Source organism: Gopherus flavomarginatus, chromosome 5, assembly GCF_025201925.1.
Source record: "Gopherus flavomarginatus isolate rGopFla2 chromosome 5, rGopFla2.mat.asm, whole genome shotgun sequence".
In the NCBI taxonomy this organism is placed as follows: domain Eukaryota; kingdom Metazoa; phylum Chordata; order Testudines; family Testudinidae; genus Gopherus; species Gopherus flavomarginatus.
In genome coordinates, this window is record NC_066621.1 from 94,968,698 (window position 1) to 94,985,458 (window position 16,761).

General features: G+C 44.9%; 2 protein-coding genes across 5 annotated transcripts in view; one reads left to right on the forward strand and one right to left on the reverse strand.

The window, feature by feature from the left end:
* Positions 1-1,232: 1,232 nt before the first annotated feature.
* The window catches only part of HEATR4 (HEAT repeat containing 4), a 62,454-nt gene continuing 46,925 nt past the window's right edge, over positions 1,233-16,761 (reverse strand). For 3 of the 4 annotated variants that reach the window (XM_050957130.1, XM_050957126.1, XM_050957128.1), the window contains 2 exons: positions 16,382-16,460; positions 12,200-12,957 (listed from right to left, as the gene is read on the reverse strand). In XM_050957130.1, the coding sequence (XP_050813087.1) occupies positions 12,709-12,957; positions 16,382-16,460 (328 nt within the window). In that variant the 3' untranslated portion in view covers positions 12,200-12,708. Of the gene's footprint in view, positions 2,741-10,072; positions 10,132-12,199; positions 12,958-16,381; positions 16,461-16,761 lie in introns of those variants that run through there. The other variant, XM_050957129.1, reaches the window with a different exon arrangement.
* On the forward strand, positions 8,120-10,048 carry RIOX1 (ribosomal oxygenase 1). The gene has a single exon (XM_050957140.1). It carries the CDS (start codon positions 8,140-8,142, stop codon positions 10,000-10,002), a length of 1,863 nt encoding a protein of 620 aa, XP_050813097.1. The 5' UTR covers positions 8,120-8,139; the 3' UTR covers positions 10,003-10,048.

A 16,761-nucleotide genomic window follows, 5' to 3' on the forward strand; every position in this document is an offset into this window, starting at 1 on the left:
GCTGGTCAAAGGAGCACCTAGCACAAGGCCTTCCAGGGCACTTCTGAAATCACCAATGTCTGCTATAAATGATAAACAAGGGCAGTTTCTTGAACTGGTGGGACTGGGTAGTCAGAAACATCCCAGCTGAAGTAGCACGGTTTGGGACTAGCCATTGATAAGTGACAATGGCATTCACGGTGCTATCCTACAATCACACCTGACATAAATTTGTTGGTTGACATTTGTTTTTCAAATAACAAATATGTATTAGAAATTATGCCTTTACTGTTCACTGCGACAGAAGCTCCTTGTGGATACTAACTGGCTTCATTGTACAATGACAGAAACAAGTCAGGAACTTTGCAGCATGAGATGAACTTAAGCTGAAAGTTCCCATCATTTGACTTTACACACCAAAATAAAGCACAATTTGATTTTTATATGTATATTACTAGTACAACATATTGCAGTCTGTTATGATTAGAGAGTGGATCGAGGGTTTTGATTCAGTCCTAACAACCCTGAATTAGGAAGAATTTTGGATCCAGATCTGGATTTAAATGTTGCACCTAGATCTCATCTTGTATTGGACTAAATAATTATTACTGCTCTGAACATCCCTGAAATTTGGGGAAGTGTGGTTCTGGATACAGATCTGGGGTGCAGTCCTAGCCCAACTGAAGTCAATGGCAAAAGTCCCACTGACTCCAGTAGGGCCAGGATATCACCCCTGATTTTTTGTATATTGGGCCTATCTCTCCTGATAAGTATCCTACACAAGAGTCCTGTATACTTTTATGAACTTTAGCTGTTTATTGTGTATGTGAGTAACTTTGGTATTCATGACTGCAAGACGCTAATAAAATTCTTTTAAGCCAGATATAGTGTAGGTGGGTGCTGAGCAAGTTTCCCCCACCAATGATCTACTCAATTGTCTAAATCCTGAATTACAACAATCTCGTGCTATTGGAGTTACGGATCTCTCTGCCACAGAATGTTTCAGCATGCCAAATCGAGAAGGACTTTTGTGGTGTGGAACAATTAAGCCTACATTAGGCCTGTTAATTGTATTTAGATCCAAAAAAGGATTTGCACTGAGCTCTTCAAAAATACCAACCTAGTACACTTTCCCTCCGTCTAAGTGAGCTGCTCAAGAAACTGTTCTCATAATAAAACTATGCCAGAGGGGTATTCTCATATTGAAATTTGTTATTGACCAGAAGGGCTTTAATGATTCACCATAGTAACACACTGACATTTATTAAACTTGTTAGCCTTGTCCATTTGAAGTGAGTCTTGATGGCTAAAATAACAATTGAATTGGAGGATAAGAGAGTAAAGTTCCCTTAGCGTAGAATTAACCTTGTGTAATTGACATTTCAGAATAGGCAGTATTCTCTAAACTTGTATAAGTTTACAGTAATTTATATATCATCATTCTGGGAAGCATGAAGTCCTAGGAGAGAACAGACAAGGATGAGTGGGATGGGGGTACTTATTTGGCATAAAATGCTATGTAGCCCCACAGTCTTTGGCTCTTGGAAGTCCTTAAGAGGATACAGCTTGTCACCTGGTGTCTCCCATCTCGATTATAAGCAGAAGTTTGGGTCTGAATAGAAATATACGGGAACGTGGATCCTACCCAACTCAAATGCCATTCCTGGTGTAATGTAACCTTGTAAAGTAAGTCTGCCCACATCAGGCTGTTTGGGTACAAAGTAACTGAGCACAGCCCAAAATAATACCTGATGATACTTTGAAAAACCTTTCATAGAGCTCGTATAACACATTAATAGGAAGGTGGTTCCCAGCCAGGGAATATATACTCTCTGAATACCTGAGATTGAGTCAAGTTTATGACTCACCTGCCTTAGCCTTCGTCTCTTAAATACCTTCCTCTGTTTTACATTATTGGTGGAGGTTATGGTAAGACATTATCCAAGATCAGACATGAAGCCATACAAGGCACTATAAGCATAACAATCAGAATCTCTGTGTGAAGCCCATTCAATTAAAGAGACCCATAAGTAGAAATGCAGTCATTCCAGCTACATGCCAAGATGTTAGTCTTCCTGGAAATCTTGTGTCTGGTGTTATATTAGGCTGATGATGTTTCCTGCTGAGCCTAATTCCACCTATGCATTTTAATTAGGAGATATGCAGAAGGATACTTGGTAGGTAATAATTCCTTTACACTGGACCACCATATTTTCAGATGAAAAAGGTTTGAGCAAATCTTTTTAGCTCCAAAGTTTGTGTCTTATATATGTAAAAATAATTTTTTGGTCCAATAAGAAATATCCCATTGTCTACCATCTCCAATGAGATAGACACTGATAGCAGTAATAAAAGAAAGTGTGTATATTCTTCAGCTGCAGAGCAGGATTATTTTACAGATAATCTAGTTATAGAAAAAAATTCCTGTTAGCAAGACAGATTTCATGCTTCCAGCCAAAGGTCATACACAGCTCCCAAAGTCTAACAGGATGTCTTTATGACTTTGGGGACCAGCCAGAATTCCCATACCTTCTTCCCCACAAGGAATATGTGAGGTTAAGCTAAGTAACAATCTGGTCTCTTGTCATGGGCCAAAGAGGTCCGATGGATTCTTCTCCCTACAAAGTGATCCTGATGAGTGCCCCCTTTCCATAGGGTTTAACCATTTATTCATACATGATGACACATCACTGTGGTGAGATCCCAGTGTTGATAAGATGGCTTCTTGTGTCCAGGGCCTTGAAGAGATTTTCACAAATGACTGAAATAAAAGAATTGAAGTAAAATTTGAACTTTAATATACTGAAATGGATAAGAACCGAGTGGCTGCTTCTTTACACTATCACTGCAGAAATATTTTGGATCAAATGCCCAGATAAATATTTGGTACGAATTAAAGTCTGAGTTGATCTAATTTGAGTCACTTTTTTTACTGGAAAGTAATAACAATACAATAATACAAGTAATAATACTTTGCCCTTCTGCAGCATTTTTTATCCGAGAATCTGAAAACACTTTCCATACATTGGATGTTAAGGTCAGAAGGGACCATTATGATCATCTATGGAGCAGTTTGGGAGCTCATATCTTCTTTATAAGCTATACCATATACTTTAGAAAAACATCCAGTCTTGATTTAGAGACTCAAGAATCCACCATACCCTTAGGTAAGTTGCTGCAATGGTTAGTTGCCCTCACTTTTCAAAATTTATGCCTTATTTCTACTCTGAATTTGTCCAGCTTCAGCTTCCAACCATTGGATCTCATTACACCTTTTTCTGCTTGATTAAATCTCTTCCCCAGGGGGTACTTGTAGACTGTGATCAAGTCACCTCTTAACCTTCTCCTGGATAAACTAAGTAGACTAAGCTTCTTAAGCCTCCCATTATACGATATGTTTTCCAGACTTCCAATCATTCTTGTAGCTCTTTTCTGAATGCTTCCTATTTTTTAACATCCTTTTTGAAGTGTGGACACCTGAATTGGACACAGCATTCCAGTATTGGTCCCACTAATTCACACGAAAGATTGAACTGAACTCAGTGGGTTTTCTCATGTGAGTAAGGCAAGTAGGATTTACCCAGCCGATTCCACCGATTCCCCAGAATCAGGCCCTGCACTGAAGAGGGCCCCGCACCTAAGGGGGCCCCACTCTGGGGGTCTTTGGCGGCATTTTGGTGGTGGGGGGTCCACTCCAGGGGTTTTCGGCGGCATTTAGGTGGTGGGGGGTCCACTCCAGGGGTCTTCGGCAGCATTTCAGTGGCAGGGGGTCCTTTGGTGCCGCGGAAGACCCAGAGTGGACCCTCCGCTGCCGAAGTTCCGCCAAAGCTCAGGACCGCCGCCGAGTATTCCAATCAGGCCCCATGGGTCATAAAGCCGGCCTGCCTGTTAACTATTCCTACCTCCATTCATACAATAACACAATCTAATTTATTCTTTAGTATCTTTCATACAAACAAATCACTTTATAGTTCATAGTTAATTACAGTCTTTAGATACTACTGTAAACAAACAATACAGATTTACAACTACACCTGGTTGAATTGTTAGTTAAAAATAACTGATTCAGTACATCCTCCACCCCTTTTATTTTCTTTTTGCAAATTATCCTTGAACAAGGCATGACTTCTACAAATTTGTTCACTACTGCATTTTTTTATGATTAGTTGGTGCAAACAAATTTTAATCTATGGTTTGTTAATGAACTGGTCACTATAAGTATTAATTAATTCACACTACATGTTTGATCATCTAAGTCACATGGTATTGTTTTCATTCCTTGCGCAGTGGAAAATCCAGGCTTGGTGGAAATGCCCTATGTGGTAGTGTGGAAGGTTTCTTGGGTACAGAACAAGGAGGTACAACCAATGGAGACATGACTATGCAAATTTACGAGTCACTTCTAGCCCCATGTGTAGCACTTGCAGTAGTCATGGATTGGTTCTGCTCATCTTCAACATCCTCGGGGAAGGATTCTGTTCCACTAGCCTATGTTGTCATAAACAGATAGCTAAGGGTTAATGTTCTTTTACCTGTAAAGGGTTAACAAAGGGAACCAAACACCTGACCAGAGGACCAATCAGGAAACAAGACTTTTTCAAATCTGGGTGGAGGGAAGTTTTGGGTGTGAGTTCTTTGTTCTTTGTCTTGGTTCGGTGACCCTCTCGGCTCTGAGAGTGATCTCTCTATCTCCAGGCTTTCTAATCTTCTGTTTCCAAGTTGTAAGTACAAGGATAGTAAGACAATAGGTTTATATTGTTTTTTTGTATTTATATGTGTGTAGTTGCTGGAATGTTTTAAATTGTATTCCTTTTGGATAAGGCTGTTTATTCATTTTTTCTTTTAAGCAATTGACTCTGTATATTGTCACCTTGATACAGAGACCATTTTTATGTCTTTTTCTTTCTTTTTATATAAAGCTTTCTTTTTAAGACCTGTTTGAGTGTTTTTCACTGGTTAAGGCTACGAAACGAAGGGAGGGGGAAAATCTCTTTGTGTTAGATTTACTAAGCCTGACTTTGCATACCCTCTGGGTGAGTGGGGAGAGAGATTTGATCTCTTGGTACTTGTGTTTCAAGGACGTGAAGCAGGGAATATCCTAGAATACCCACGGCGGGGAAATCTGGGAGGAGGTAAAGAGGGGGAAGGGAAGTGGGTTATTTCCCTCTGTGGTGAGACTCAGGGCATCTGAGTCTTGGGGTCCTCCAGGGAAGGTTTTGGGGAGACCAGAGTGAGCCAGACACTGGAATTTTCTGGCTGGTGGCAGCGATATCAGATCCAAGCTGGTAATTAAGTTTGGAGGTTTCATGCTAGCTTCTCATGTTCTGAACTCTAAGGTTCAGATCTGAGTAGGAAAGTTGACATATGTGCAGAACCCTTGTTTAAATTAGTTCTGCACAGGAAAAGATTTGGCCCTTAGTGATATTGTTTTGGTCTGTTTCCGCTAATCATAGAAGAATAGTGCCTCAAGTTAAAGGCTGCAGGTTTTCTTCACAGTTAGTGTAACTAGAAAATTAATTTCCTTCAATGAAAAGTTAGATTTTAGGGAAAGCGGTAAAAATCATGGAAAGACTCTAAACATGGCATTTGAGGATTATTGTCCCAGCCCATGAGTGTAAGTGGGATTAATCATGCCTCATAGGCTCATCATTTTCAACTAATCACTTTCCTCTGCAGCATTAGGCGCAGGTCACTTGGTAGGATTATCTCATATATTAATTCCCTGCTATTGCAGGGGCCTCATGCATTGATGCATCTTGGTCCCTCCTGTTCTCTGCCTGTGGCAGACAATAATTTAGTTTCCTGAGGACTTTAATACTTTGGTCTGGTTCTGGTTACTGTCTTGGTGACTGGCCTGTGATATACAGGTAAGACTAGATGAGCTTGTGATGTTGCACCCATAATGCTTTATAGAAATATGCTTATGAGTGTAAATATGACATAACTGGAATATGTTGTATGCTAGATATGCCATGTAACATATCTTTGCAAAGGTTATGTTCTTCTGCATAAATTCATCCTATTTGTATGCATGTATCATTTGTATATCTGAAGTTATGAGCATTGGCTCTATGCTTGTATTTAAAGTGTTTGCTGTCAAAAGCACCTGAGGCAGATTTGGTCAACATAGTGTGAAGGGGTTATTCAAGTACTTGGGAGTGCTTGGCTAACAATGAACCTTGATAGATGCCAATCCACACCTGAGTCATGCATGGACATGTGACTTGCTCATGTGACTCCAAAACTCCATTTTATAGCTGGATTCTACACAAGGAGAGAGAGTGGTTTCCACCCACAAGAGAGAGACTACATATGCCCTAGGAAAACCCCTCTATTTTGGCTTCAGGTGGTTCAAGAGATAGCCTCTCTACCCCAAAGAGATGCCTGAAAGAAACTGGAACAAAGGACAGTAACTACAGGGGTGTGAGTGTTTGCTGGACGCAGACTAGGAGGCTAGTCTGTCAAAGAATCTTATTGGAACATCTCTGAGGGTGAAATTTACTGCATTTAGCTTCCGGCTGTATGAGGCTTAGACTTGTGTATTTTTGTTTTATTTTGCTTGGTAATTTACTTTGTTCTGTCTGTTATTACTTGGAACCACTTAAATCCTACTTTTTGTATTTAATAAAATCACTTTTTACTTATTTATTAACCCAGAGTAAGTATTAATACCTGGGAGGGGGGGACAGCTGTGCATATCTATCAGTGTTACAGAGAGTGACCAATTTATGTGTTTATCCTGTATAAGCTTTATACAAGGTAAAATAGATTTATTTGGCGTTTGGACCATTGGGAGCTGGGTATCTGAGTGCTGGAGACAGGAGCACTTCTTAAGCTGTTTTCAGTTAAGCCTGCAGCATTTAGGGGACGTGGTTCAGATTTGGATCTGTGTTTGCAGCAGGCAAGCATGTGTCTCGCCCAAACAAGGCGAGGTACTGAAGTTCCAAACTGGCAGGGAAAATGGGCTCAGAGGTAATCCCAGCACATCAGCTGGCAGTCCCAAAAGGGTTTCCGTGACCCAACCCATCACAGAGCTAGTGATCCCTTCTAGCCTTAAACTCCATGGCTCTGCATAAAGACATAATTCCAGCCAGGAATATTATAAAAAGACTTGCAAAGTGTTCACAATTCACAAGTAATGGTGTGCAAAACTGACAAAAATTATATTGCAAAATGACGCAAAATAATATTGGCATACTAGTTCTGCACATTATCTCCCTGATGCAGCAGCACACTATTGGGGGCCAGCCAGGTTTCCCCATCTTCCCCTCCCTTACAGGGGCTGAGACTGCACCACTCAGCAGGAGCAGCGCCAGGGTTTTTGGCACCCTAGGCAGGGGTCCTTCCGTGCTCCCGGTCGTTGGTGGCAATTCTGCGGCGGGGGGGTCCTTCCGCGCTCCCGGTCTTCAGGGCACTTTGGCGGCGGGTCCCAGAGCGAGTGAAGGACCCACCGCAGAATTGCCACGACGACCCAGAGCAAGGAAGGACCGATCCCCTGCCGCTGAATTGCCACCAAGGGTGGCAAAATGCCGCCCCCCCCCCCAAATCCTAGCGCCCTAGGCGACCACCTAGGTCGCCTAAATGGAAGCGCCGGCCCTGCCCCTCAATGCCTACAGTCACAGGCTGACCAAGGACCAGACACACCACCTGTTTGTGTGGCTGCTTGAAGTTCAGATTTCAGCGCCACACACACACAACCACCCGGAGACTGCGGAGCTTTTCCTATACAACATGCAGGTTCCGGGGCGGCTGAGGAGGCAGGATGTGCAGCACTGCTGTCCCCTGCAGTCCAGGGGCGATCACTGGAGAACCTGGGAACCTGAGTAAACACATCCCGCCTCCTCGGCCGCCCCGGAACCTGCATGGCACATAACAAGCAAAAATCCGGGGAAGCCCCGCCTCACTCCCAGCCGGGACACACGGCAAAGCCCCACAGAACGCGGAGCTGCGAAAAACAAGCCCCCAGCGCCGCGCAATTTGAAGCAGCGTTTAAACCAACCCCGAGATTCCGCTTGTCGTCAGGCCACCTAGCAATCGGACCCTGGGGCGGGGCCCGGCTCTGGGGGCGGGGCCAGAGACCCCGTTCCCGGGCGCGGGCTGGAGAGGGGGAGGCGACGTCTCTGGCACGAGCGCGCGCAGGGCGAAGGGAACGGCGGAAGCATGGAGGGGGGCGCACGTGTCTCTGCGCTCTGGGTCTATCGCTCCGCGGCGGGCCCCGGGCTCTCGGTCTCCCTGCGGAGCAGGCGCATAAAGAAGCGGCCCAAGCAAGGCAAGAAGGGGGTGTCCGGGGATTGTCCCGCTCCAGCGGGGCCTGGGAAGGCGGAGCAGCCCGGAGGCTCCCAGCTCGGCGGAGACGCAGCAGCAGGGCCCGAGAAGGGGGAGCAGCCCGGAGCCGCCCAGCCCAGCCGAGGCGCAGCAGCGGGGCCCGGGAAGGCGAAGCAGCCCGGAGCCCCCCAGCCCGGCCGGGGCGCAGAAGGAGGGAAGCTGGGAAGGAGCCGGAAGGGGAAGCAGAGAGACGGGTATCCCATGCAAAGCCAAACTTCAGGGCTGCAGGATATCCCCAGGCCGCATCTGGCAGGGGTGGCACCGGTGGGAGTAGGAAGGGGGGCCAGCAGCCCGCGGCCCCAGGAGCTCATCACCGGCCCCTCTCTGCCCGACCTTCTCCAGGAGCTGGGTCGGGTCCAGCACAGCAGGCACCGGGCAGCCAAGCTGTTTGAGTGGCTGATTACGCCCATCTCCCCACAGCAGTTCTTTGAGCAGAGCTGGGAAAATAAACCTCTCCTCATTCGGAGACACAACCCAGCATACTACCAGGGGCTCTTCTCCACGGCCACCTTCGATGCAATCCTGCGGGACAATGATGTCCAGTTTGGGGTAAACTTGGATGTAACAAGCTATGTGGATGGGACGAGGGAAACCCACAATCCTGTTGGCAGGGCACTGCCTGCTGTTGTATGGGATTTCTACAGGAATGGCTGTTCCCTGCGGATGCTGAACCCGCAGGCCTTCTCTGCCACTATTTGGCAGTTCCTCTCCATCCTACAGGAGCAGTTTGGGAGCATGGCTGGAGCAAACACATATCTGACACCCGCGGGCACACAGGGCTTTGCTCCACATTACGATGACATTGAAGCTTTTGTGATCCAGCTTGAAGGGAAGAAGCACTGGCGGGTTTATGGTCCTAGGCATGATACAGAGGTGTTGCCCCAGTTCTCAAGCTGTAACTTTGCTCAGGAGGAGATTGGAGAGCCCATTCTGGAGACAATACTTGAAGCTGGGGACCTGCTTTATTTCCCCCGTGGATTTATCCATCAGGGGGACTGTCTTCCTGATGCACACTCACTCCACATAACTGTTTCTTCATACCAGAGGAACTCCTGGGGAGATCTGCTGGAAAAACTCCTACCAGCAACCTTGCAGATGGCCATAGAAGAAGACGTGGAGTACAGGCAAGGGCTCCCTATAGATTACTTAGAATATATGGGGGTCGTGAACTCAGATGTGGTTGATTCTCGCCGAGGTGCCTTTATAGAGAGAGTACAGAATTTGATAAAGAAACTGGTGGACTATGCACCAATTGATGCTGCAGTGGATCAGAAAGCTAAGTTGTTTCTTCACGACTGCCTCCCTCCCATGCTAACTGAACATGAAAGGGCACTGAGTATACATGGTCTTCCAGCCAGGTGGGAAGATGGAGATGTTCGTGATACTGATATACCGATAAAGAAAGGGACTCAGGTACGGCTGCTCCGTCACGGCATCATTAGGTTGTGTAATGAAAGAAATGGTGTGCTGCTCTATTACACAACAGAAAACTCAAGAGTGTACCACAAGGAGGAGCCCAAGTACTTGGAGATAGATCCTGAGTTTACAGATGGTATTGAATTTCTGCTTTCTTCGTATCCAGAATATGTCTGTGTGGAGACCCTTCCATGTGATACCTTGGATGATAAGATCTCCTTAGCTACCTTCTTGTTTGAAAAGGGCCTGCTGATTACCAAGAAACCTCTGGTGCCCATGTAATTTGTTAAATTATGATCAAAATAAATATACTGATCGTTTAGAAAAATTCTGTTTGCTACGTTACACTTACTGGTAAATTTGAATCGGGGGTTCAGATCTGAGAATCCATCCTGGTGGAACAGCTTTGACCTGGGTAGACAGATTAAACACTTTCTAAGGATATGTACACAAGAAGTAGGTACGTAACCTGTCCACAATAGCATAGAATTAAACTTTGTTTTCCCAGCCATATTAGTGCATCTGCAATACCCTCTGGAAGTTAGTTTGATATGTTCTTTACCTTTTATGCGATAAAATAAGGTGTAGCAGCCGATGATTCCTGGCACTTGCTGAGTGGGGGGCATAATTTAAAGGTTCGCTCCCGCCAACAGCTTGAGTCACACCTCTCCGTGCAGCTCCCAGGTGTTAGCTCTGCATGGAGGCAGTGGCAAACAGCTGGGAGCTGCAGGGAGGGGATGCTGCTTAAGCTGCATGGGGAGAGGCAGCTGCAGCAAAAGCGGCTCTCCCTGCAGCTCCCAGCTGTTTGTCCCTGCCTCTCCCTAGGATCCTAGTTTGCCAGCTCCAGCAGCTGCCATGCAGGGATGGGGTCTGGCAGCAGCATGTGACTGAGTGGGTCCAGCAAACCCTGGTAAAAATCAGGGGTCACATTCCCCCCCGAAGCATTGCCTCTGGCTTCTGCCCAGTTTGTGTGGGGTCTCTCAGAGCTGCAAGAAGATTGAGATATTGGATTATATACACAGTTTAATACCGTAATTGCACTGATGTAGTCTCATTTACATCTACTGATTGACTTATGCATTCCTTATGACACTACAAAGGCCCTCTGAATTTCGTCTGGTGTGTGTAGCAGACTATTGTAAATGTGCACAAGCTTGTAACCTTAGATGTTAACAGTAAGAGGATACTATCAACTTTTTGTTTTAGTCTTACTCTGCATTATCTGTAAAACCTTTAGAAATTTGATTTCTTGATATCTCTCCTTTTTCTATTTTGTAAAGAAATACTCCCCTTCTCCTCTCACCATTGTTAAGAGTGGAGAATTTGTTCACACGGTAGCATCTTGACTGATGTTTGTGCAGTACTGGAAATAATGTAGTCAATAGCTGCTGCAACACCAGTGGGAGGTGCTCAAACTTTTTGCGGGTGTTAATAGAATGATGGATTTTGGAAATGACAGAAATTAATTCTTTGTGGTGATATATTTTGTGCCTTTTTTTTTTTAAATGATTAAACATTTTGAATCCAGATAAACCTCCCCATTAGTTCAAATGTGGAGCCCAAAGTACTACAGTTTATAAATTTCCTATTGTTGAGTGAATTGGTTAAGCAATGTTTGGGTCTAGCAAATGTGAGTGCAGTCAAATCTATTTCACATAAGAGGTAGAATTGAAACAGCTTAACATAAGCATTAAAGTAATGTAAACACCTAGAACATGCTGCTGATTATGATGATTTTTAGTACTGAAATGACAAAGACCAGACCAAATTCTTTTCTCAGGTACTGTAATGCTGGTATTATACTAGTGTAATTCAGAGCACAGGGACACCCCCATTTACCTAAATCTCATTTTTGTTTGCCCTCTAGCGCCCACATAAAGATGTTGTTGTAAATTGGGAGTGATGGATTTCTCAGACTGGTAAGTTTCTGGATTCTGTTGATCTTGTGGTCAGCACTCTAATGGCAAGCCTAATACAGTCATTGCAGGGAAAAGGGTCATTGGGTTAGGGGAAGGCACCCACATTTTATTTCCTTGTTAGCACCATGAAAATTGTGGGACTTTGAGTTTGTCTCCTTAATCTAGGACATCATTTGGGTCTTGTCAGGTGCTCTGATCTCTCTGACCCTTTCCCTGTCCACGATGTCAATCTTGGCCCAGTCCTTAAACCCACCTACTCAGCAATACTCAGATATGAGCGAGGAAACTCTTGACAGATCTATGTTCTGTTCCACGTTCTGTAAAGTGGGGGGATAGTGAAGAAGCCTCACTATCAGCAACTTTTTTTCTATGAGGAAGAGATTTATAGGGATGGCTCCTTGGCTTCCTTCCTAATGAGACTGGCAGTTTCCTCTGCAGATACCAGAACTCTTTTACACAGCACACTCTACTCTTCTGACTGAGAAGTGCTTCTGTATGTGTTCTACCCAACACCGCACCAGCGAGTTGTAGTAGGAAGTCAGTGTTCTTGCACCAGTGGGTAGGGAAACAGCTGTGGGTCTCCAGCCCACAGCTGTAGCTCCAAGTCTCCATATGGAAACTCTGAATACACTTCTAAATGACAGCCATTGCAGATACTTAATACTTGGCCATAAGGAAGTTAGACAAGCAGGCGACCTACTCCTACTTGCATCACTGGGACAAGCTCCAGGACAGACTTTGACAATGTGGAGTATCATTCTCTGTCCATGCCAGAACATGGCCTGGCATCCCCTGTCACATCATGGGTAGGAGCGTGGAGAGCAGCTAGCATAGTGTAGCTAGGAGATGAATGAGAGTTTCCTCTATGCAAGGGGAATACTCTACTGATTTAGTTCCAGCCATTTTAAAGCCAAGCAGTGCAAGGTAGCCTTAGCAGCCCAGAGAATTTTTTAGTGACAGAAATCAAGTTTTATATCCTTTGCATCTACAACTCTCCTATCCTTTGAATGATATGCAATATCTGCTGGGAGAGCTATTGAATGATATAACCTCCCACTGAATAAGTAACTCAAAAGACTGGTATGATCTCTTCCAAAAGGAAGTGGTCCATGTAACGCATCCCTTCTAATCCATGACACACATTACCAGAGAGTGTGGATCCAAGGACAACTATGAGGTTCTCTAGAATATCCTTGTGGGCAGACCTATGCTCCTTTGTGCGATAGATCCTGTTGGCTTCCTGCCACAGATAGCCTATAATCTCTTCGAGTTTCAGCAGTTTCTGGGTCACCAAGTCCTTTTGGCTTAGCCTGGAAATCTGGATAAAAAGTGTGGAACAGGAGACCAGTTAGTCTGATGATAAATCTTAAAATTCGTAATTGCAAAATTTGCCTTGAGTGGTATGAGAAATTTTGGGCGGCAGCCAAATAGCAATTCGTTTTTTTTCCATTATTAATCATTGTAAAGGGGTGGACAAGTATATATATATATTTTTTTTGGCTGAAATGTTAAATCTTGCAAGGTTATTTTCATTAAATCCTGGAGCCAGCAACTTGTGACTAAGCACAGTGGATAGTTCTAGTTATGAGTATCTTTTGAGAAAGTGTGAGTGCCACATTTTCTTGCTCATAAGAAACTCAGTTGCTCAATCTGAAAAATAAGTGTATTAAATATGGGGTAGGGGACTGCTATAATTGCCATGGCCTACACGGAAAATCCAGAAATGATAGTTTTTGCTCATTTGAATGGAAAAGCTAAAGATGCAAATTTTGCTGCAGTGCCTTGGTTTCTGTGGCATACTGGGCAGCAGACTGGAATTTCTGCAGCAACTCCAGATTAAATTAACAAAAATGTCCATTTAAAACTTAATATGAAAATGAAAACTAAACCACACTGCTGTCATCTTTCTATTGTTTCTACTAATTTCAGTTTTTTGCTTGGTCTTTAATTTTTCAATATGCAAAAAGTGTTTTGTATTGCCAAAGCACAGCTGCTTTGTGGAATTTGTCAGGAGGAGTTGCATAAGGGACAACTGGCGGGCTTTGACACTTAGGATATTTTAGGAGGTGGTTGGGGATTATGGAATAAGCACACTGGCACTTCTGCAGTAACATCCTGCTAGACTGTGATACACTAAGGCTATGTCTACACTGGCACATTTGTCAGTAAAACTTTTGTTGGTCAGGGGTGTGGAAAAAAAACACACTCCTGACCGACAAAAGTTTCACCAATAAAAGTGCTGGTGAGGACAGTGCTCTGTCGGCAGGAGACACTCTCCTGCTGACATCGCTTCTGCCACTCATTGGGGTGATTTAATTATGCCAGGGAGAGAGCTCTTTCCCACTGGCATAGAGTGGCTACACAGGAGACTTTAATAGTAGTGCATCTGTAGCAATACAGCTGTGCCACTGTAAAATCTGCAGTGTAGACATAACCTTAGTGAGAGAGGGAGAGAATATGACTCTAGCCTGGTGGTCAAGGCAGCCACCTGGGAGACTCAGAATCTAGTTCCCCTGCTCCTATGATTCTATAATTTATATAATGAGGGAAGCCTTGTAACAGAACATCTCAGTGGCTAGTGCACCCTCCTGAGAGATGTGGCAGACCCCTAATGAAATCCTCTCTCTTCTGGCCGAGGTGCGAAATGAACCTGAGTCTCCTACATCCATGAGGAGTGTTCTAACTAGTACTGGGCTGAAAGTTATAAGATGGACATCACCATTGCTGCCTACTGGATCAGAGCCTAGTAGAGAGAGGCATTCCTCTGCCTAGCTGGTTAGCTAGGAGATAGGTGTCTGGATGCCTATAGTGAGATAGCACTGTGCATGCCCAAAGGCAGCTGGGGAACTTTTACAGTGAGTTTAGATGCTTACAGGGTTAGGCAGCGGCTGAGCAGGAGTTTGGTGGATCACAGTAGCATCAAAACTTGAGGCTTAGGTGCTTAAACCTGGGGTTTAGGTGCCAAGTCCCTGTGTGGATCTGGGCATTACTCCCCACTTAGTTTTGTTGACTTCTATAGACTTACTCATGCTGTAAGTGTAAGGTACTGTTCAGCATGGGTAAATTTATGACAGTCTGGCCCAAACTGATCAGTAGTGGAACAGCCAACAAAATTGTTTAAATACCCTAATGAGATGAATGGGGCAGCTCAGACTTTTCTTAGAGCTATTTGTGCAGGCTGGCTACAGCCTCAGGAAGAAAACAGTGCATTGTGTACTTTCAGTAGACGTTTGAAAGATTTTCATTGCAAGTTCAGATTCTGGAACACATCTGCAGAATACAGCAGTGGTATAACTAGTAGTGGAAATTTGGGTGGGCTCCGACTTTTGCGTGGATGGGCAATGACAGACTTTGCTAGTTCAGCTTCTCCCCTGACTCCATGCCCTCTTTGTAGCTGTGGTGCCCCCAGATACAGGGCTTCACCTGCCGAGCTGGGCATGCGTATGGTGCGGCTCAGAAAACGGAAAGGCAGAGCTGCCGGAGCGTAGCTTTCTGAAGGGTGGGCACATAGCTCTGTCCTGGATTTCAGGTGCCCGAGTGATGCTCCGGGCCGCTGTGGCAGCACTACACCCTTGCTTAGATTTGGGTGGGCCTGAATGCTGAGTGGGTGGGCCACAGCCCACCCATGGCTATGCCCGTGGAATGCAGGGGGAAAAGATGGAATGAGGCAATACAGCCTCATATTACACAGGGCCCTGAATATATGCTGAACTACATATATCTAGGAGAAAGCATTATTTGACAATTTAAAAAAAAATCCCTATTTTTAAGGAGGAAAATGAGAAATATTTTATATTCAGTTCTTTCTGAATGTGGTTGTGCCTAACATTAGATAAAATGCTGTATAGTGCACATAGTATGAGTGATCACATGCATGTGGGACAGAGACTTGAAATTCCTCTCTATGCTGACTTCTCCCTGAAGCAATATTTAATATTCCAGTTCTGAGAAGCTGTCAGTAAATTAATCCAAGGCTGCAGTGTGATATGATAACAAAAAAGGCCAGTGCAGTTTTGAACTGCAGATGTAGGGGCATTATGTCACAGTGAGACTTTATCCACATTGGATCTTATTCCCCCACCTAAGTGATGTCATTTACTATCTCTTGACCAAGCTCTAATGCAGGAGTGGCCAATCTCTTGACCAAGCTCTAATGCAGCGGTGGCCAACCTGAGCCTGAGAAGGAGCCAGAATTTACCAATGTACATTGCTAAAGAGCCACAGTAATACATCAGCAGTACCCCATCAGCTCCCCCACCCACTGGCAGCCCCACTGATCAGCACCTCCCTCTTCCTCCCCACACCTCTTGATCAATTGTTTCATGGCATGCAGGAGATTCTGGGGGAGAGGGGGAGGAGTGACGGCACGGCAGGCTCAGGGGAGTGGGCAGGAAGGCGTGGCGTGCAGGCAGGGCCTGTGGCAGAGCCAGGTTGAGCAGTGAGCATCCCCCGACACATTGGAAAGTTGGTGCCTGTAGCTCCAGCTCCAGAGTCAGTGCCTGTACAAGGAGCCGCATGTGGCTCTGGAGCCACAGGTTGACCACCCCTGCTCTAATGGAACATCCATCCTCTAGCTGAGATGGTGACACCTCCTTCCCCTCGAATTTATTAGCTCTGTGTGCGGGGGAGAGAGATCAGTTGCCTTCTGGCCACCTCCAAATATGAAGTTGTATTCCTCTATGTTCCAACAAAAAGCCCTGACCACATTTCCTCTGTGAGCTGGGCTCTCAGTGTCTCGTCACCTCATTCTTGATCTTCTGAATCATTTCCTGTTCCTCCGTATGTTGAAAATTGAGAACCTTCACAGCTTTATTCATTTCCCTAAACAGAAGTGATAGAGGACTTGTTACTTATGCACAGCAGAAGCTTGAAGGAAAACCAAGAGCCACAAAGAGCAATGAAGTTAATGTGCTACCTGGGAACCAGCCAAGTCCTCCAATCTGTGCTGCCTTCTCTCATTTACCTCACATACATGTGTGAAGCAGCAGCTATCACTATGAGCTGCTGAAGGACTGGATAGTGTTCCCACATGGCATGGCCCACCAGTTGGTCTGGGCTTCAGATGACTGGCAGGGGAGTGAGAACAGTATTGCACAGAGGTAGCAGATGAGATAGGGGAGCA